This window comes from Chiloscyllium plagiosum, unplaced genomic scaffold (genome assembly GCF_037043375.1).
Source record: "Chiloscyllium plagiosum isolate Xiang-an unplaced genomic scaffold, Cpla_swu_hap1 HiC_scaffold_18, whole genome shotgun sequence".
Classification (NCBI taxonomy): Eukaryota; Metazoa; Chordata; class Chondrichthyes; order Orectolobiformes; family Hemiscylliidae; genus Chiloscyllium; species Chiloscyllium plagiosum.
In genome coordinates this window covers 56,239,722-56,263,048 of record NW_028270156.1, presented here as the reverse complement: position 1 = coordinate 56,263,048, position 23,327 = coordinate 56,239,722, and the positions used below count along the sequence as shown (strand labels likewise).

Here is a 23,327-nt window from a genome sequence, read left to right as displayed (position 1 = left end):
GTTCCCTCAATAAGATGTAAAAATTGTTTGAATTGCATGAAAAGATCTTGCAATAGCAAACATCTAAGGAAGAATATGATCGTACTGAAGTACTTAAGAATTTGGGAAGTAACTGACAGGAAGTTAAATCCTGTGCAGTGGATCGGTGGGTTGAATAAATGAAATATTTTTGTAATGTTTTATATTTTGTATTGTGTTTACCTGATGGAATGCATTTAAAACAATATTAATCTCTTCAAGAATGGAGGAATGTAAGAGATTGCATATTATTCTTTCTCAGATTATAAATTGAAATGGAAGTTGGGTTGCTATATAACTGAAATTCCAGGAAACATTTGAAATTTGAAAATCAAGTTTTGCACATTTTTGACCAATGCAATATTTTTTGAAGCAATGAGGAGGAAAATGAGACTTAGAGGCACCAAGAGTTTTGTTTTGAATTAAGAAATGACTGCCTATTGACAACCTTCTGATTGATTGAACTAATCAGTGCTAAAACCAGTAAGTGCCAGGGTTGCGGAGAAAGCCTGCAGATGGAAAATATCACTGCACACTGAAAAATATAGAAAACCAAAAATGCTTAAAACAAAAAGAATTCTGACAAGAAAAGACTAGAGTCATAGAGTCATTCAGTCACTTCAACCCACCATGTCTATGCCGACCAACAAATACTAAACTACATTAACCCCATTACCTGTTCTTGATTCATCTGCCATTTCAAGATTCATCCAGATGCATCTTAAATGTTGCGAGAGCATCTACCTCCACCATCCTTCTCAGTTAGCACGTTCCATATTTCAACCATCCTCTGGGTGAAAACATTCTTTCTCGTATCTCCTCTAAACCACATGCTCTTCACCTTACACTATGCCCTCTGCTCTTAGACACTTCTACCGTGGGGAATGGATTCTCATAATCTGCTGTTTCTATACCTCTCATAATTGTGAATACCTCAATCAGATTGCCTGTCAGCTTCCTCTGCTCAAAGAAAACAAACCCAGCCTACCCAATCTATCCAGTTTCTCCTCATATCTGAGACTTTTCAACACAGGCAATATCCTCTGTACCCCCTCCAGTGCAATCACATCTTTCTGATAGTGGACACAGTATTCCATCTGTGGCCTACATACCATTTCCCTTCTTTACCACCTGGTACCTGCATCCTTCAGTGACTGACAAACAGGACACCCAGGTCTCATTACACATACCCCTCTCTTATGGCCAATCAGATAATAATCTGCCTTCCTATTTTTGCTACTATAGTGGATACCCTTACATTTATTCACTTCATAACTGCATCTGTCATGCATTTGCCAACTCATTCAGCTTGTCCAAGTTGCACTGAAACATCTCTGCATCCTCCTCACAGTTTATCCTCCCACCCAGCTTTGTGCCATCTGCAAATTTGGAGACATTACATTTAGGTCCTTCATCTAAATCATTAATATATATCGTGAATAGCTGGAGACCTAGCACTGATCTGTGCAGTACCCCACTAGCCACTGCCTACCATTCGGAAAATGACTGCTATGTTCCTACTCGTTGATTCTTGCCTGGCATCCAGTTTTCTATCCATTTCAATACACTACTCTCAATCCCATGCACTTTAATTTTACATACTAATCTCTTACATGGGTCTTTGACAGAAGCCTTCTGAAAGTCCAGCTAAACCATATCCAGTCTACTAGTTACTAGAAGATTAAATCTTCAAATAACTCTAGTATTTTTGTCAAGCACAAGTCTATTGGATTCTGCCTCTGTTTTCCAAATGCTCAGCTATTAATTCTTTTATAATGGACGCTCCCTTTTTTCCCAGACTGACTGGTCTACAATTCCGGTTTTCTCTCCGCTTTCATTCTTAAATGGAGGGGTGACATTCATTAGCCTCCAGCTGTAGGAACAGTTCCGAAGTCTCTGGAATCTTAGAAGATGACCACAAAAGTAACGCTATTTCTAGGGCCTCATCCATAAGTAGTCTGAGATGCAGATTATCAGGACCTGGATATATATTGGGTTTCAATCCCAGCAACCTTACCTTATTTCCTTACCGATACAGATTTTCTTTAGTTCCTTCCTCTCATTACATCCTGTGTATTATTTGTGTCTTCCTTTATGAATACAGAACTAAGGTATGTATTTAGTTGGCCAGCCATTCTTTGTTCCCATAATAAATGCCCCTGTGTCTGACTGTAAGGGACATTTGTCTTCACCGATTTTTTTCTGTTCACATACCTATAGAAACTTTTCCAGTCAGTTTTTATGTTCCCTGCAAACTTATTCCCGTACTCTATCTTCCCTTTCTTAATCCTTTGACCTCCTTTACTGAATTCTAAACTGCTTCCACTGCTCAGGTCTGGTCAATTTGTGTGTCTCTTCTTTCGATCTAATACTATCTCTAATTTCCTTAGTAAGCTATGGTTTGGTCGCCTTTTCTATATATCATACAATCCCTACAGTGTGGAAACAGGCAATTTTGCGTAACAAGTCCATGCCGACCCTCCGAAGAGTAACTCACCCAGACCCATTCCTGTACCCTTTATTGTAATTTACCAGTGACTGATGCACAATAACTACACATCCCTGAACACTATAGGCAATTAAGCATGGCCGATTCACCTAATCTACACATTTTCAAAAAAATCAAGGTGTTTTACATAAGAGTGGTGAAAGTCTCTACTTAAATTTATTGTGTTGATTCCAGTGGTTATAATATAAGTTATTCATGTATTTATTTAATCTCAATGGATGGGTTAATTGGTATACTGCAATCAGTAATTCACAGCAAAGCGCAGCTCTACTTTCAAACCAGTTCCTTATGTAATTAAGTACAAAATATTTAAGCAAGAGCAACAACTGATTCTACTGATTTCTTTTCGTTCTAGAAAAAAATTTGGAAGCAAGTACATCCGTTTCAAAGTGACTGGGCGAATTGGAAATGTTTGTTAAGTGGACAACCAATCAATGAGATAAGGTGTTGTTCTAACTTGGTGCTAACAAATCATATAATTATATTAATATCTGCATTGGGAGTGGGGGAGGAGGCAGGTAACACACAACAATCATAGTATATGTTAATTATTAGCTGGAATCCAGAGGATAAGGGGATATTAAATATTCACAAAGTAAATTGAATGATATAATGTTGGAATATGACTGTGAGGGACACATGAGGTGATCGAAAAAGGTGAGAGTTGGCATTTATTCGCAACAGGGGGATATCAGAGCCAATAAAGGTCAATAGGAAAAAAAGAGGTAATGTGTTAATTGATATTAATTTCTATTTTGACAGAAGTTAAAAGTGCCAGACAGGAAAATAAATTTTAAAATCAGTTAGATAGGAAAGACTTCATGTGCAGAAATATCATGCGAAGCATCATGGATTAGTAATGTTGAATGTTCAGTTGAGATGAATTGAGCACAAAACCTGTAAGATTACAAGGACAAAGGTGAGAGTTTCACAGGGAAGGGAATTAAAAACAAACTTTATAAAAAAGAAATATAATAAAACTGTTTCTTAGAAAGACGAATCAGGAAAATTGTAAACAATTTTGGAAGGCATTGAAAAGATTAGAAGGAATCAAATGGAATTGTCCAGGTAATATAAAGAGCAAAACATTTTATAACCTAATTGAAAATAAAAGAGTAAATTAAGTGAAAGTAAAACTATTCGGAAAAATGGAGAATCTATGGAGGATGAAAGTATAGTGGAAATAACAAAGAAATTTACTTGGATATTTAAAAATCACATTGCATGCAAGAAACTGGGGGAGTGTGCAAACATTACAGTTATTTGTTTCATTGTTACACTATTAAGGGAAGTCAGAAAGGAGCTGCCTATTGAACATATTATATATTGGGACCAAAGGATAACCAATAAAATAACTGTCAAATAACTGAGAAAATAGATCTGGGGACTCTTACTTCAACACAATATTAGTTGTCACAAAGTCTACGGAGCATTTAGCATGACGGGCAAAGACAGTTGCTATTAACCAGGTCAGACCCTCTCAAAACATTTCAAGAAAGTAGCCCGGACTCTAACTTTGCTTGTTGTTTTAAGATGTATTCCAGGAGTGATGCAGTTGGCCCAATCAGTTAGTTTTAAATAAAACAGATTTTATTCCAAGTTTACTAAATGACACACAAACAAAAGAGAACAGAATATAGAATAATTTAAGCAATCGGAAAACCCAACAGACTATCCCAAATTAATGATGTTGTTCCAAATACTTGCAGCATTCCCCATAAACACCCCTTGACAAAAAAGGTAAAATCAAACACAGGATATTACAGGAGAGAAAGAGATGCCAGAGAGATTCAGAATGATGCACCTTCTTCCATGTAGTGGTTTCTTGGAGCAACCGCCTCAAAACTGACTGAATGCTTTCAGTGAACAGTCAGACTGCTAGAAAAACTAAACCAAACCAAACCAAACCAAAGAAATGCTGACCTGGGAGAACTGGCCACTCCCCTTTCATTGTACAAGTGTTTTTCTTTAAACCTGAAAGCCTTTTTCTGAGGCAGTATCTCTTAGCTATAATCAAATTGGCTGTAAAACCCTTCAAATGTAGGCTTTTTGAAATGGCTGCTTTTACAACTTCTCTGAGAAAAAAGCCAAGGACAGCATAACCTTGTTAAAGGAGCAGCACTGTCACACCTCCCCCTTAAAAAAATGAACTATCAATATCCAAAGATGGCTTCATTTAAAACCCCTTAATCTTAAATTGTTAGTGCACTTCAACACACATATACGTTACATTAACAATAATCATGCAAACATGCACTACTACATTTTGTTTCAGTCTGTTTTACTCCTGTCACCGAAAGCCTCCATTTCTCATTCAAGTCTCAACAATTAATCGGCAGTCACGTTTTCTTGTCCTGCCACATGCACAATTTTCAAATTGAAGAAGGCGTTTGATATGCTTACCTTTAATGGTCAGAGTATTGAGTACAGGAGTTGGGAGGTCATGTTGCGGCTGTACAGGACATTGATTAGGCCACTGTTGGAATATTGCGTGCAATTCTGGTCTCCTTCCTATTGGACAGATGTTGTGAAACTTGAAAGGGTTCAGAAAAGATTTACAAGGATGTTGCCAGGGTTGGAGGATCTGAGCTACAGGGAGAGGCTGAACAGGCTGGGGCTGTTTTCCCTGGAGTGTCGGAAGCTGAGGGGTGACCTATAGAGGTTTACAAAATTATGACGGGCATGGATAGGATAAACAGACAAAGTCTTTTCCCTGGGGTCGGGGAGTCCAGAACTAGAGGGCATAGGTTTAGGGTGAGAGGGGAAAGATATAAAAGAAACCTAAGGGGCAACCTTTTCACGCAGATGGTGTGGTATGTGTATGGAATGAGCTGCCAGAGGATGTGGTGGAGGCTAGTACAATTGCAACATTTAAGAGGCATTTGGATGGGTATATGAATAGGAAGGGTTTGGAGGGATATGGGCCGGGTGCTGGCAAGTGGGACTAGATTGGGTTGGGATACCTGGTCTGCATGGACGGGTTGGACCGAAGGGTCTGTTTCCATGCTGTACATCTCTATGACTCTATGACCCTATGAATGGCTGTAATAACAAGCTCCATCTAAACAGTCAGATATTTTTGTCCTTAAATTTCTTCACATGATCAGTATATATGATTGTCTGAGATCAGTGTATATGATTGTCTCAGATACATTACTGGTAACATAAACAATGAAATGTTGTAACATCAACATCAAGCTCAAAGTCTCTTTCTCAATTGTCAAATATTTCTGCTTATGAATATTCAATTTCCTTGAGGAATATCTGATAGGTTCTATTTTCTTGTCTTCCTGTAAGAGCACAGCACCTACACCCACATTACTTGCATCGATATCCACCGTGAATGGCTGTGCGTAATTAGGTGTGGTGTTATGACACAGGGTAAATCGCCCCGCTAATTTAAACTAGCAACACAGAAAGGATTAAACCTATGCAGTAATTGGTTAAAATTCGAGAGGCCAAGGCGGCATGGTGGCTCAGTGGTTAGCACTGCTGCCTCACAACACCAGGGACCCGGGTTCGATTCCAGCCTTGGGCGACTGTCTGTGTGGAGTTTGCACATTCTTCCCATGTCTACATGGGTTTCCTCCAGATGCTCAGGTTCCCCCCACAGTCCAAAGATGTGCAGGTCAGGTGAATTGGCCATTCTAAATTGTCCATAGTGTTAGGTGCATTAGTCAGAGGGAAATGGGTCTGGGTGGGTTACTCTTCAGAGGGTCAGTGTGGATTTGTTGGGCCGAAGGGCCTGTTTCCAAACTGTAGGGAATCTAATCTAAAAACTTTGCCAAAGGTCACTATTTAAAGGAAAAATTAACAACTTTTTTAAAAGTCTAACAGAGAATAATTAACTAACAACTATTTACAACTCCTTTCTCTAACCTATCTTTTACTTTCCGTTCTATAATACTGGTCCAATAAAACCGGGAGAAAGTGAGGACTGCAGATGCTGGAGATCAGAGCTTAAAAATGTGTTGCTGGAAAAGCGCAGCAGGTCAGGCAGCATCAAAGGAGAAGGAGAATCGACGTTTCGGAAACCTCGATTCTCCTTCTCCTTTTATGGTCCAATAAACCCCCCAACTAAGACTTACCAAAAAATTCAAATTTCAAAACCAGCCAACTGTCGAATCTTCTCTTTGCGTCTTCTTTTAACTTCTTTTCTTCTTCTTCTTTGGGTTTCTGTTTCACAGGTCAATGATAGATAAAGGTAGTCAGCAAATGTTGGTGGCTTGACAGTTCTCCTCCAACTGTTCAATTTGTCTAATATTTATACCCCAAAGCATCCGACCATTTCACTGCTTTTAATATTGTCAAAATACTAAATTCAAACTTGATTGGAGTTTAGTATCTTGGGGTATAATTTAAACTGATTGGCCAAATTTGTATTTGAGTTTGTCTCATAGCAACCCAGGTACAGCTAGCTGCTGGACCAAATTTTACACTCTAAATATTCCAGTACTGTGTGTGCCTCTCTAAGCCCTTGCTCACTTTCAACTCTCTTAAATGTACAGTACCCCTTACACCTTCATAACAGTGGCTACTACTGGAGCAGTGGTTAACACAGCTTTCAGGCTATCAAATGCCTTCTGCCAGTCTGCTGCCCACTGAAATCTCTTGCCTTTCTTTAGCAATTCAGTGACTGGAACAGCCACACTGCTAAAATTTGGGATGAATTTTTGACAAAAATCCACTCAATCCCAGGAATATAGTACTGTTCTTCTTGTCTATGGTATGAGAAACCCCCCAATTATCTTTGTTTTTGCATTACGTGAGGCCATTTGTCCATGTCCAATAACATGATCCAGGAAGGTGACTTGGGCTTTGGCAAATTCACTTTTAGCCAAGTTTATCACCAAGTCTGCCTTCTGAAAGAACAAGTCTGATATATGTTGCAAATGTTTCTTCCATGTGTGACTAAAAATCACCAGGTCATCAATATATATGACACAATTCAGTAATCCAGCAATGACCTTATTGATTAGTCTCTGTGATGTGGCTGGCGCGTTTTTCATACCACATAGCATTTGGTGTTATGAAAGCTGAAATTGCCTTCGCTCTTTTGGACAAAGGTACCTGCCAGTATCCTCTGAGAAAATCCAACTTAGAAATATAAGTTGTTTGTCCCATCTTTTTAACACAGTCTTGCGGAATCGGATATGCATCAGTATTTGTAACTGCATTGACGTGGGGGTAGAGTGGGGGCCAGCACTGGCAGGCCTTAATTCTGTCTCAAGGCCCGTGGTACTCATAGTGAGTCTGCTGTTCGGTAAGATTTTATAAAATTTCACCATCAAACTGTCACATATTCTGAAATTCGAAAAATTCCAAATTCTGAAAACCAGCTGGTTCTGAGCATTTCAGATAAAGGATTGTGTACCTGTACTTCCCAGCTTATTCCTACATATCTCCCTATGTGACAGGAATAACCCTTTCAGGTCATTTCAATTTTCCTCTGCAATTTTTGACAACTTCCTGATTGTCCAGTTTAATTTGAGGAATGTCCAATTCAGAATCCTCTGAACTTGGTTCTTCCCTGTGATGTAATCAATAACACAGTCTCCTTTGGCTTTCCTTCCCTGTCAAAATACCTTTTCAGCGTATTCACTTGAGGCACTCTGTGAGACTTCTTTCTGTCTGGAGTCCTTATCAAATAGTTCACCTCATTCAATTTCCTTTCAACTTGATGAGCCCATTAAACCTTGCTTTAAAGGTTTACCTATCACTGGAAATAACACTAACACTTTATCTCTGATAGCAAAATTGCGAGTTTTTGATTACTTGGATGCTTCCTGTTTCATTGTATGCTGTGATACTTTCAAATGCTGTCTCGCCAATTCCCCAGCTCTACTTAATCATTCTCTAAAATTTGATCAATAGTCCAAATTTGTGATTTCTGAATGATAATTTACTAATTTATCCTTAGTCAATTTTAGCAGTCCTCTCACTTCATGCCCAAAAACTAACTCAAATGGACTGAATTTGGTCAGTTCATTTGGTTTTTTGATTTCAAAAAGTACAACTGGAATTCCCTTATCCCAATCATCTGAATAGTCTTGACTATATGCCCTCAATATGGTCTTTAATGTCTGATGCCACCTTTCTAGCACTCCCTGCGACTCTGGATTATATATTTAAATTGTTTGATTCCTAAGCTGTCCATCACTTCCTTAAATAATTTTGATGTAAAGTTTGACCCTTGATTTGATTGTATCTCTGTGGGTAGTCCATATCTAGCGAAAAATTTGAGTAATTCCTGTACAATCCTTTTAGCTGTGATATTGCATAATGGAATTGTCTCTGGAAATACAGTGGACACTTCCATTATTGGTAACAAATATTGATTCCCACTTTTTCTTTGAAGTAGGGGTCCTATGCAATCAATTAAGACTCTTGAAAAAGGTTCCTGAAAAGCAGGAATAGGTATTAAAGGTGTGGGTTTTATTACTGCCTGTGGTTTTTTACTCACCTGACATGTATAACATGTCTGGCAAAATTCAACTACGTCCTTATGCAGTCCAGGCCAGTAAAAATGTTTTTGTATTTTAGCTTGTGTTTTTCTTATTCCTAAATGACCCCCTAGTGGTAGCTCATGCACTACCCGCAGCACCTCTTTTCTATCTCCTACTGGTAATGGACTTGATGAACTTCTGCCCATTTCTCATCTGCCTGAATATGTGATAGTCTCCATTTCCTCATTTAGACATGATTTTTAAGATAATAGCTGTCAGGGATACATTCAGATTCTTTTTTCCATGTATGCCTTTTGATTCAATTGCTTTAAATTTTCATCTTTCTGCTGTAACTCAGTTAATTTATTTCAGCTAAAGATATCTGCTGTATCATCCATCTGCTCCTGGTTTGTATCAGTCATTCGATCAAACAGGGTCTCTTATCTGTAGTCTTTGATCTCTCCTGTTTCAACTGGTGACTTTGTGAACTAGTTACCACACAGTCAGAAAAAAATCCCAGGATATGTGTCCTGCAAATAGTTCAGTTGCCTGGATTTCTACTGGCTTTCAAATCACACTAGGCAGCACTCTTACCTGTGGACCAGCTACAGAGGAACCTCGATTATCAGAATATCAATTGTCTGAATATCGGATTATCCAAAGGAGATCTTGAGGTCCTGATAGGAACGTTACATCAAGAGCTGTTTCAACCTTGATCACGTCTTTTATTTACAGTGATTAAAAATGATCTTGGCTCACTGAAATGCTGCCGAAAACAGTCCTGGACATCGATGGGAGCCCAGGTACTGTCTCCAAAGGACTGACTTCCCGCCCTCTGTCCACACTTTCCTTAGAGTTCTAAACAGGGATGAACCCTAAAACCCCTTTCCCCAGATATTCTCTCTAACATTGTCCTGTACAGGGCAGAGATAGAACTTGTCAAAATGTTGCAGTAAAAAGGATGTGTGTGTGTGTGTTTGTTTTGGAGGCTTACCCCACAAAGGCAGCAGCAGTCTTACTGTTGTGTCCACTCCAGCAGCCCGGGGGTAGAGGGGCGGGGTTTGTCGGGAGCATGGCTGCATGGGGTTGGGGAGGCGGGGCGGCTGGAGGTGTGGGGCAGGGTTGGGGGTGGAAGATGTTGGGTGGCGGTGTTGGAGCTGGGTATGGGGGCAGGTGGGGAGTGATGTTGGGGTTTGGGTGGGGGCGCAGTGTTGGTGGTCGGGCGGGGGCGGATGGGGAGTGATGTTGGGGCTTGGGCAGGGGCACAGTGTTGGTAGTCGGGCAGGGGACGGTGTTGGGGGTGGCGGGCGGGGGCAGTGTTGTGGGGAGGTGTTGGACAGGGGCTCGCATGCACTGTGCTGCTGCCTCATCTCCTGAACAGGGAGCAGACTTAACAGAAAATTCTGAGCCCCAGAGGAAAGGCATTGAGTTGATGAGCCAAATAATCGATTATCCAAATGAAATAGTGCCCGCCCCTCTCATTTGGATAATTGAGGTTCCTCTGTATATCATTAGCTAGGACAAATTGTATTCATGGAGCTGAGAGTTTATCCAGTACTCCTACCACAACTTCTTATTGGATACTCTAACCCCACTCTACACAGCATTGAGCGCTTCTTGTCTCACTATGAATTCCCGTTACTGGCACATTTTCTGGCAATAGTCTTTCAGAGGTACATGTCTCCTCATCATTCAACTCACAGATTGAGAGGATCCTGTATCTCATAATATTTTAACTTCTTTATCTGCTGCTCCTGGCTTATGCGAGTAACCTCTACTTTTGCAGGTATATAGTTTAAAAAGGTCTGGCACGTCCTCTTTAACCAGCCTCCAACCAGGTTGTACACTCTGGTGCAGCTTTCTAGCCTCCACTATGCTTTCCGTTACCGCTCTAACAAAATTCACTGGCTTATCCTGTTTTCCTACATCTGGCTTCCCAGTGCTTTTTCTAACCCACCAACACTGTGATTTCATATGGCCTACATTATTGCAGTGAAAACATCGGTGCTTTTTAACTTCTCTTTCCTTCAAGATTTTCTTTTTTACCCCTTGGTAAGTTATCCTTATGATCTTCACTAAGATCTACCTTTCCCTTCCCATGTCAGGATTTCTCTTTTCCGCAATTTCTATTGCTCACGGGTTGAAACTGATTTTGGAAGCCAAACTTTGATTTGTGGACCAATTCATAATCATCTGCCATTTCAGCTGTTTTTAACTCTCTTCTCTTCCACATGAGTTCTCACTACTTCAGGAAGTGAATCTTTGAACTCCTCCAAAGTTTTAAGCTGACCTCCCGGTCTAAGTGCCAGTTTCTGAAGTTCAAACTCCTGTTGTTTCTTTCTTTCCATTTTCTCCTTTTCTATCTCTTCTCTCTCTTTCCTCTATGTTTAACTGTAATTCATTCCTTTGCCTTTTCTTTGTCTTTTGCCTCTAACTCAAGCTGCTTCATCTTCAATTGATTTCTAGCCGTGTCTAAAGATTCTGATGGCATTTCTTGCAAACTTAAATGCTGAGCTATTGCTGTAATTATCTGTCCTTTCTTCATGGAAGGAGGTAGCTCCAACTCCAGCTTGTCTGCTAATTCCAGCAGCTTGGCCTTAATCACCTTTTGTAAAACTCCCAAAGTTACTTCTTCCACCCCCAGAAAACTCTTGGTGACTGAAAGAGCCATTGCTATCCCAAGCACTGTTTAAACCAACCAAAATCAACAACAAGAACAAAAGACACCAACACCTACCACTTGCTGCATTCAAGCCCAGCAACCCTAATCCCAAAACGGAACTATAGAACAAATCAAGGAAAGAACCTCCATTCTGTTATAGACCAAGCCAGACCCCCTCAAAATGTTTCAAGAAAGTAGCCTGGATCCTAAGTTTGCGAATTGTTTTAAGCAGGTGTAGAGTGGTCATTCCAGGAATGATGCAGTTGGCCCAACCATTTAGTTTTAAACAAAACAGAATTTATTTGCAAGTTTACCGAAGTTGACAGACAAACAAAAGAGAACAGAATATAGAATAACTTAACCTATCAGAAAACCCAACAGGCTATTCCATCTTAATGATGCTGTTCCAAATACTTGCAACATTCCCCATAAACTCTCCTTGCAAAAAAAAAGGGTAAAATCAAACACAGGGTCTTACAGGAGAGAGAGAGAGAGAGAGATGGCAGAGGGATTCATCATGGAACACCTTCTTCCATGTAGCTGTTTCTTGGACCAAGAGCCTCAAAACTGATTGCCTGCTTTCAGTGAACAGTCAAACTGCTAAAAAAACCAAACCAAATTAAACCAAAGAAAGGCTGAGCTGGGAGAACTCGCCACTCTCCTTTCATTGTACAAGTGTTTTTTTTTAATCCTGAAAGCCTTTTGCCTGAGGCAGCATCTGTTAAATACAATTAAATTGACCCTAAAACCCTTCATACGTAGACTTTTTTGAAATCACTGCTTTATGTCCGCTCTGAGAAAAAAAGCAAAGTACAGCATAACCTCGTTAAAGGAGCACATCATCACACAGCCCAAAGTTCATTCTATTAGATTAGATTCCCTATAGTGTGGAAACAGGCCCTTCGGCTCAACCAGTCACACCGACCCTCTGAAGAGCTACACACCCAGACCCATTTCCCCCTAACTAATGCACCTAACACTATGGGCAATTTAGCGTGGCCAATTCACCTGACCTGTACATCTTTGGACTGTGGGAGGAAACCGGAGCAAACCCACGCAGACACAGAGAGAACATGCAAACTCCACACAGTCAGTCACCTGAGGCTGGAATTGAAGCTGGGGCCCTGGTGCTATGAGGCAGCAGTGCTGACCACTGAGCCACCATGCCGCTTATTCAATTCAAGTATGTCTGTATCTGACAATATACATAGCATTTTTTTAAAAAACTGACTTGGAAGGTTGAGAACTCGAGCAGTTTACACCCGTTTCTTGGGCAGTACATTACCAATATAAAAAACACATGCTCATTACAAAACGTACAGTGACAGTGATAATAATTAAGGTGATTCTGCCATCAGAAGTTCAAGCTCAGAGCTTCAAAATAGTAGAATAATTTACAATAAGTCCTAGCTTAACATTGAGTTAGTTAGCACTGTTTTGCTTCAACATAGTTCACAAAGTATTATTGATTTTATTGATTTTATTATTGATTTTAACATTGCCAGCTTCACTTTCATATTGCTCACCACAGAGGTCCTGTTCTGTAGCCTGTTCTCACATATGACCAATCACACACTTCTACTCTTCACCTTAGTGGCTCTACTACTCCCAATTGTTGTCCTTGCTTCTCTTCAGGATTTGAACCTTTATCTGGACCTCAATTGCCCCCAGAGGTTTACCCACATCTTCCTCATCCCCACGAGCCTTGCCTTCCAATCTAACCTTTTACTTTAGGTCTTGGAGTCTGTTCTTCGTCACACAACACTCCTTTCCCCATTAATAACTTGCATGAAGTCATGGGCTAAATCTAATGGCAGGGGTTGGTCAGCATTTATAGGCTTGGGGCTGCTACCTCTGCCAATGAACTTCTAATTCCAGATAGACTGTTGTCCATCTCAGAATACTTTAAATATTGGTTCAGTGTATGTTTTTTAAAATCATATCTGTGTTTTGTGCATGGGCAGCCCTTTGGAACAGGGATAACATATTCTCATGGCAAGAACCAGTGCCTGGAGTCTTCTAGCACAGAGAAGTTGTTATACTGCAACTACCAGATGGTTCTGGCTAACCAGGAATCCCTCCCACGCTTATGACCTGTCATTATCATTTTAGACACATTTACGAAGAGTTAACCTCTGTTTGAAAAGGTGTCATGTTGGAGTCAAACGTCAACTATTTCCCTCTATACAGATGCTCCCAGATCTGCTGGATTTCTTCAGCATTTTGTTTTTATTTCAGATCTCCAGCCCCTACAGGCTTACTAGCCTATATGGCCTTGTTTTAGCACTTTAAGTGATCATCAAGATATCATTATTTTTTAATGGCATGTGAGCATCACTAGCAATGCCAGCAATTGTTGTCCTTCCATAATATCCTTGAACTGAGTGGCTTGCTAGGTTATTTCCATGGGCATTTAAAAGTCAGATAAATTGCTGCTGGTCTGGAGAATATGTAGGCTGGACCAGCTAGACTTACCTCCGACTCTCTTGAAGTTCTGGTATGTTATTAGTGTCTTTCTCCATGAAGTCTGATGCAAAGTACCTCTTCAATTCCTCTGCCATTTCTTTGTTCCCTATTACTACTTCTTCAGCTTCATCTTCCAGCAATTCAATGTAGACTTTTGTTCTCCTCTTACATTTTTATATATCAAAAACATACTCTTGAAATTGTCTTTTATTTTACTGGCTAACTTACTCTCATATTTTGTCTTCTCTCCCTTACTGATTTTTTTTAGTTGTCTTCTGGTTTTTAAAGGCTTCCCAATTTTCTGGCTTCCCACTAATCTTCATTTGTGTGTTTTTAAACATTGTCAAAAATACGATGAGTCGAATTGCTAATTTATGATAATTTGGAGATGCTGGTGTTGAGAATGTAACTGGTAAAAGTTAAGTTACATTTTACATATGAAAGAACTGAAACCAATATGGTCATTCTAAAAGATGGGAGACTTAACAAAGAATCCGGGTCTTTTTCAATATATAATTTTAGTTACATCACACTGTAAACTTTTGCTATAAATTCTGTCTTACAATCTTATTCTCCACAATCACTTGATGAAAAGCAGCACTCCCAAAGCTAGTGCTTCCAAATAAACCTGTTGGACTATAACCTGGCGTTGTGTGATTTTAAATTTATTATAAATCTTGAACTCCACATATTCACTCTCTCTTTCTCATACACACACACACAAAATGTTGAAAGAGAAAATGCACAAATATTGTGGATGGGAAACAAAAATAATAGCGAAGCACAATTCTGACAAACTCTGGATCATAGATATCAATGAGTTGTTTTCCTTTGGTTTTCTTTTGACTCCTTCTGATTCTTTGCTAATGATGTATGGTTGTGGAAGCACCAATTTTCAGTCTTTCAGTGTCTCAAAGTGTTTTTCCATTACAGGTAAAGGTGAACGAGCTAGCTAGTAGGAAATCTCTTACTTGTCCAAACAGAAGGGAGAGTGAGCTTTCTCTTCATGGGCTGAGTGTTTCTGCTGTGTTGCCCACTAAGCTGCACCCTCCATCCAGGAACCAATCTACATTGTTAATATGCCACGTGCTCCTAAGCCCACAACAACTGGTCCTCACTGAAAATTTAAAGTTGTGCTGAATGTACATATGTGATGCTATTCTATTTGGGCTACTCTGTCACAGCTTGAATAAGGCAACATTGTAGAGACAACTAACAATGTGTTCCAGCAACTTTTAAAACTACATACATCATCTTACATAGTAGTTGATAATCTAAAAAGACAACAAAAGTAGGCTTTACATGATTCCAACCTATGGAGACGTGAAACACCATTTTAAAAAATGCATTTTGACATATGGAGTACACAATTTGAGACTTACATCCATTCATACCCATTCAACCATTGTACATATCTTATTCATTTTTAAAAAATCATCTTTCTATTAAATGCTTAACTTATTCCATCAAATATTAACTTACTTTATCATGTTTACATTCTGGATAATGTGCCCGCTATAACACCATCTTTCCAGCAATGTGAACAATCTTTACATTACAAATTCAAATCAATAAACTCCATCTGAACAACTCAAATTTTCAACTTTCCAGCAAACGTTTTTGTCTCCGAAATAGGAAATTATGTTATGCTAGTCTCTCACTCCAAATAAAAATGACATTAATATGAAACACTCAATTCAAATCTTCCAATTTAACTTCATTTTGCCAGCACAGTGAAGTCCTTTGTATCAATGTGCAAAAATATATTGAGTAAATCTGGCTCCAAAGTCAATGTTTTTAAATTAGAGTTATTGGATTCTTCTTATGATTCTAACACAAATAAAAATTCCCTAGCATTCCTGTTTCAATAAAGACATCTGTAACATTTGATCTAGAACCATGTTCCCATACATTTGCCTGAAAGTCTGTTTCCCTACTTTCAAATACAATTGCTTGCAGAGACATAGTTGCTTCACCAATGCCCACTTGCACCTAACAGCTGATATATATTCTTGTTAAGCAACTGTACTTCACATCTATTGTTTTTGAAGTCCCACTTTCTAATTGGTGTTCTGAGCTTTAAAAGCTCATTGTTTCTGAAGCAACAAGCATTTAAAATTCATGATCTTTTATATTATCTAAATCTGTGAAATCATGTTATTAACCATACTGAATAACACTACAGCAATCAGTGTAGGTAGTTTAAATCTCATTTGCTTCAGGATCAAGATCCAAGTTTGTTGATTCTGATTGAAAAGTAATTTTCTGCATCACTAATTCAATACTTTCTAACTTTCTCTATCTAAATATAACCCGTTATTCCTCTTCATCAGAGCGATTGGGGAATTTCTTCACATCAAAGCCTACATCAAACACTAATGAATGTTGATACTTCATGATTAAAATTTAACAGATCTACACTGGATCCTAAAGGAAAATTTGTAGGTGGAAGCTATACATTGTTTTAATGATACAAAGGCTGCCTGCATATCCTTAGTTTCCCCTTTACTGGACAAAATACTGCCATTATCACAGTACAATGAGCAACTTCGACATGATGCTGCTGTGGAGATTGTTCATGGATGTTCTATAATATTCATTATATTGCACTGAACTTATCTGCATTACCATATTTTCCTAAACATTGGGCAAAATGCCTATTTCTTGAATATTGCAATCAAAATTTAAACCCAATAGAATAATTGAATCTGCATAGATACTGAACATTATGCTATGCAAATCTCTCACTCCAAATAAAAATGACATTGCACTAAAGGAAATTTACTTCCAAAGATCATTACTGATCATTACTAATTTTGTATTATACATTTGTTCAAGGCAAATTGTAATTTTTAAAAAATCACTTGTGCGATGTAGGCTTTGCTAACTGGGGGAGTATTTTTTGCCCATCCCTAATTGTCCTTGAGAAGGTGGTGATGAATTGCCTTCTGGAACTGCTGCAGTCAACCTGCTGAGAGTTGACCCACAGTGCCATTAGGGAGGGATTTCCAGTGTTTTGACCCAGTGACACTGAAGGAATGGTGATACATTTCCAAGTCAGGATAGTGAATGGCCTGGAAGGGAACTTGCTGGTGGTGGTGTTCCATGTCCTATTGTCCTCAAAGCAATAGCCTCTGGAAATTGGATTGTCATATCTATAAATGTAAAGATATACTGGTGTTATACTTTAGTTTTGCCTAATAGCTCTGTGCAATCTACCAACATTGGACTGAACAGTTCTTCAGAAACTGCTACAGGTATTAAGGGTGCTAGTTTAACTATGTGTTGAGATTTTCCTACGACCTGATACATATGGCATTGTTTTACAGCACTGCACTACACACTTATGAAGTCTTGGTCAGGTTAAATGCAATTTTATGATTGTTTGGTTTCTTATTCCTACATACCATGTTAAAGGAATTTCATGTGCTGATTGCAGTATTTTCTTATGATATCTAGACAGTACCACTATCTGATGAATAACCATCAATCCTCATTATAGGTCTGTGAGGGTGTCTCCTCTTCTTCATCAGAACTCTGATTCTTATCATAATACTCCAGAACTCCTTCAGTCTCAGCTTCAGCATGAATTGCCTGTGCTAATATATTTAATTCCACAATTGCTGTCTGAGCCTGAATTAATGAAGATATACCTCATTTGAAATATTTCATTTGAAATATCCCTCTTGTTAAGAAATGTTTTGGTTACTCTTGTGGTAATACCTTGACTTCAGGTGATGTAATTAAACTTCCAACAGCAGATGGTAATGAGAGATGGTGATGAGCATGAGCAGCTGAGCCAAGACCTTCATCAGGAGTTGGTGACAGTGAGGGAGGGCAGCTGGAGTGTTCAGATGGACTCTTTGAAAAATGGATGCCTTTGGGAAACAGACACCTCACTGGAAAAAGGAGCAGACAAAGGATTGCTCAACCCAATATAAGTCTCAGGCTTGATGCCATGTTAACCTTAATTTCCCTTTGTAATGACCTATTGCCAATGAAATCCCTGCTTCACTATCTTGGTTATTTTTCTGCTTTCAAATCTGATATCACATTTCTGACATAGCTGGCAAGGTACCACGGGCCAGGCATCAAGTCATAGTGGACGTTTTTGAAAGCCACATGGCCAAACAAATTAAATGATGAGGAGTTGAAACTAGTAATGTCCAAAAGGGAGACTGGATCTGCTCTACAATCATTGGAGACTTATGTATTAGCATTGGAAACTGATTCTTTAGACCAAACACAGGTAGAGGTTTCCCATGAGCATTTCCATTTTGCTATGGAGGATGAAGAATGTTGTGAAACTTGAAATAGTTCAGAAAGGATTTATAAGGATTTTGCCAGAGTTGAAGGATTTGAGCTATAGGGAGGGGCTGAATAGGCTGGGACTGTTTTCCTTGGAGCGTTTGAGACTGATGGGTGAACTTTTAGAAGTTAATAAAATCATGAGGGGCTAGGATATGATAAATAGACAAGGTCTTTCCCTGGGGTGGAGGAGTTCAGAACTAGAGAGCATATGGTTAGGGTGAGAGGGGAAAGATAGGAAAGGGATCTAAAAGGCAATTTTTTTCACACACAGGGTGGTGCCTGTATGGAATAAGCTGCCAGAGGAAGTGGTGGAGGCTGGTACAATTACAGCATTTAAAAAGCCTTGGGATGGGTATATGAATAGGAAGAGTTTAGAGAGATATGGGCCAAATGCTGTCAAATAGGACTAGATTAGGTTAGGATAAATGGTTGGCATGGACGAATTGGACCAAAGGGTCTGTTCCCGTGCTGTACACCTTTGTGACTCTAAGAAAGCAGTCTTCCTTATCATCCTTGCTGGATGAGTAGGAGGCTTGACAGATAAAGGGGAAAAACTGAAAATAGCTGAAAATGTGTTGCTGGAAAAGCGCAGCAGGTCAGGCAGCATCCAAGGAACAGGAGAATCGACGTTTCGGGCATAAGCCCTTCTTCAGGAATGAGGAAAGTGTGTCCAGCAAGCTAAGATAAAAGGTAGGGAGGAGGGACTTGGAGGAGGGGCCTTGGAAATGCGATAGGTGGAGGGAGGTCAAGGTGAGGTTGATAGGCCGGAGTGGGGTGGGGGCGGAGAGGTCAGGAAGATGATTGCAAGTTAGGTAGGTGGTGCTGAGTTCGAGGGATTTGACTGAGACAAGGTGGGGGAAGGGAAATGAGGAAACTGGAGAAATCTGAGTTCATCCCTTGTGGTTGGAGGGTTCCTAGGCAGAAGATGAGGCGCTCCGTCCCTTTTGGTTGGAGGGTTCCCAGGCAGAAGATGAGGCGCTCCATCCCTTGTGGTGGGAGGGTTCCCAGGCAGAAGATGAGGCGCTCTATCCCTTGTAGTTGGAGGGTTCCCAGGCAGAAGATGAAGCGCTCCATCCCTTGTGGTTGAAGCACCTCATCTTCTGCCTGGGAACCCTCCAACCACAAGGGATGGAGCGCCTCATCTTCTGCCTGGGAACCCTCCAACCTCAAGGGATGAACTCAGACTTCTCCAGTTTCCTCATTTCCCCTCCCCCCACCTTGTCTAGTCAAATCCCTCGAACTCAGCACTGCCTTCCCAACCTGCAATCATCTTCCTGACCTCTCCGCCCCCACCCCACTCCGGCCTATCACCCTCACCTTGACCTCCCTCCACCTATCGCATTTCCAAAGCCCCTCCCCCAAGTCCCTCCTCCCTACCTTTTATCTTAGCCTGCTGGACACACTTTCCTCATTCCTGAAGAAGGGCTTATGCCCGAAACGTCGATTCTCCTGTTCCTTGGATGCTGCCTGACCTGCGGCGGTTTTCCAGCAACACATTTTCAGGTCTGATCTCCAGCATCTGCAGCCCTCACTTTCTCCTCGAAAAACTGGAAATACCCAATGATCCAGCAATCAACCCAGACTTGAGAATGCCTGACTGGTTATGGTATACAGGTGCTTGAACACAATTACGCAGGTAGCAATTATGATGGAACATCTGTGCAGGAAAGCCTGTGGGAAATACTGGGAAAAGGTACTGATATGCAATGAAGTCTACAGCAAACATTTGAGGCATTGATAAGGACTTCTGGGGACAGCATTGGTCTGTGTGATGTATGATTTTTTTCCACATATTTACAAATAAATGATGTTTGGGCTTTTAGATTTCAATCTAGTGCAATGTTGGTTTTTGAGTGTTTAATAATTGATTTGCCAGTATTTGTGAAGCTATGATTTTAAACTAATATGTGGTAGAGATCACATGACTAGGGCTCTTCTGCAGTTGTTTCTATTGTGAGAACTTTAGAATCTGAAAGAACAAATATTGAAAAACATTTTCTTGCTTTTGGGTTAGAAGAACCAAGAAGTGATCTTTGCTTTGGAACATCCCATAGATTGGGAAACATTTGGTGGCAGTTCACAGACACCTGCTGGGGTTAGACATGCTGTAAGAACAGCTTTTCCTGGAGTGTTTGGTTAGAGCCCCAAAGGGGTTATTTGGAGGAAATAAAATTTAGGCTCAGTTGTGAGGAAATTCACAGAAGAAGGCATTGTGCTCTCAAGACTGTAAATTGAAAATAGTTACATCAAACTAGTTGTTGGATAGTGAAGGGAACTCTCTCTGGAAAGTGGTGGTGTTGGGTTAGATAGGATTGGTTTTATTTTGCTGTGTATTTTGAAATCTTTATATTGTAAGGATGTAGCTTGGTTTGTTCGATTTGATCTTCGTTTCTTTTGTGTAATAAGTTTGTATTATTAATACCAAATCTATAGTATTTTGTCTGCTTATGTTTCAGTGAAAGACTACCACATTTAAAAAAACAACTACCAAGCCAGATTTCTTCCAGAGATCTGACTTGGCAAATAGTAATATCAGCTAGGATCTTAATATCCAACACAAGGTTGCAAAAGTTAGCAAGTAGAAAGGAAGGTCCTGGTTTCTGTATCCTTAGAACTAGTAAAATTGTTCAATCACATCATCATCCTTCAAATTGACCATAGCCAGGCTACCAAAGGACATCTAGCAGAAGCAGAGGTGGGAATATCCAAATAAATTGGAGGGGGCTTAATCATGACAAACCTCAGTTTAATCTTTTCTTGAAACATAGGATCACATTAAGAAGATCATGGGAAACAATCAGGAAAGAGACTAGTAACCAAGGGGCTTGGTTGTATGCAAAGTGTAAATATAACAAGATAGACGCACTGTGCCTAAATGACACAGAAACAGAGGTGTGAACTATTACCCATCAGTTTTTCTGTAAGTGTCTTGATTGATATTTCCTGTACTCTGGATCTCTGCTTCTTCACAAAGGCCAACATCTCCTTTAATGACTACAGTGTACTCTCCGTGTCTGTCCTCAACTCATACTTTTCATGTTCTGGATTTATTTGTTTTCATTTGTGTTCCAGTTAATTATCTGGTGGAAAGAAGATGAGAACATCTGTGCTTTTGGCATTAAATGGACAATTTTAGAAAACATGTCAGGGATTATCATGAATCACACATTATGGAGCGACAGTTGGGGCATCAAAATGCATCAGCTGATACAGGACCCTAGGACTGCTCTTGAGCACTCAAGCTGGCTTTTCCAACTGGTCAACATCAAGCCTCGCTAGGGTATCACATAATTCAAGTGGCCAACCTCCCACTTGGTGCAACTGTTGAAGTCGTCTTTGTCATTGTGGGAGAGTAGAATGTTGTACCTATGCAGTTTGCCAGTTTCAGTGACAAAGACGTTTACCTCCAGCCAAGAACCTCCATAGTAATCCTTAAACTTGACTAATTGGAGGAGACATCTCAAATCTCACTTTGGAGTTTGACATTGGCAAGTTGGAGGAGTCCTAAAGGAAACAGCTTGTTTCTACTTTCATAGTTTCAGGGCAAGTTTTGAAATAGATCATGACATTGGTACTATGACCTGGTAAGCACAGGATGGTAGTTAAAAATGCCCATTCATTAAAGATTCCTTACTGCCATATCCCACTATTGGGAAAAAAATTCCAACTACTTGCAGAAATCCTGAAGTGAGGTATCCTCTGAGAATTGTCAAGTCTATACGCCTCTCCCATAGTTTGTGAGGAATAAACACAGCAAACTGAGGATTAGTGTGAATTACCATGCAATCAACATGAAGACATATAAGGATGCTTAGCCTCCAGCTGGGATTGAGGAATTTCTCAAAGGTGCAAACTACTTCTTCAATTTTCATTTGGTCCACAGTTATAACCAGCCATCCAGTGTTGAACAAGATATTAAAACTTTGGCATTCTGAACAGGCAAAGGGTCTTTCTGAATACTTGTGGATGATGTTCGGACTTTGTAATGGCTCTGGCATCTTGATGCATGTGATGGATACAGCTTTTGGCAAAGTCAATTTCCAGTCCCTCCTTGTTTATCTGGATGACATATGCTCTTTCAGCTTGACATTCTAGAAGACTGTTGCAAACCTAGACACTGTATTATCCCATTTATTGTAGTTTAATGTAAAACCCAAACTAGAGGAACAATAACTTTTCTGGACAAATGTTCCTTTGGCACTTCACTGCCAAGAAAGCAATAATGAGGAAATTCAAATGGTCAAGGAGTGGACCTAGCCTAAGACTGGATGGGAACAGCAGGGTTCCACTTGGGTTAACTGATTACTATAGGAGATTTGTGCAAGGCTAGGTCCATGGTTGGCTGCCCCATTCCATAATTTGTTGAGGAAATCAGAATGCTGAAGTTGGGAAAGAATGCAAGAGATACATCACAGAGCATCACAGGTGGTTGGAACCCAGCTTGTGATGAATTCTTTTGCACCCTCAAGCAGACATTTGTTTCATCACTTGTCCTTGGCTATGCAGATTTCAAATTCCTTTGCATACTGGATTCCAACAATTTCCTTGTCTCAGAAGCAATGCTGTCACAGGTTCAAGGACAGAAAAGTGTTTATTGCTAAACTCTATTGGTATCAAATGAATGAAAGGAAAAAAGCAGAATTATTCCAATGTAAAACTCAAACTGCCAGCTTTGAGGTGGTCTTTTTCCCAGAAGTTCAGAAACATCCTGATTGATGTAGACTTTGAAATATTTACAGACTCCAATTCAAACATCCACCAAGTTTGGAGCAATAGACCCATTGCACTGCTAGGCCCATGCAACTTTGATTCCTGATCCGGTAGAGGTTATGCATAAGTAATGCATGTGCTAACACCCTGGGGAGAATGGTTATCCCCGCCATGATGCCATGATGATATCCCAAATCAGAGACAG

The 23,327-nt window shown here is 39.9% G+C and overlaps 1 protein-coding gene across 1 annotated transcript in view; it reads left to right on the top strand.

Annotated features, from left to right (window-relative positions):
- Nucleotides 1–23,327, top strand: part of ano9b (anoctamin 9b) — a 208,235-nt gene that overhangs the window by 74,151 nt on the left and 110,757 nt on the right. Inside the window, exon 7 of the mRNA XM_087996676.1 lies at nt 2,883–2,971. Within this exon, the coding sequence (XP_087852802.1) occupies nt 2,883–2,971 (89 nt within the window). The remainder of the gene's footprint in view (nt 1–2,882; nt 2,972–23,327) is intronic.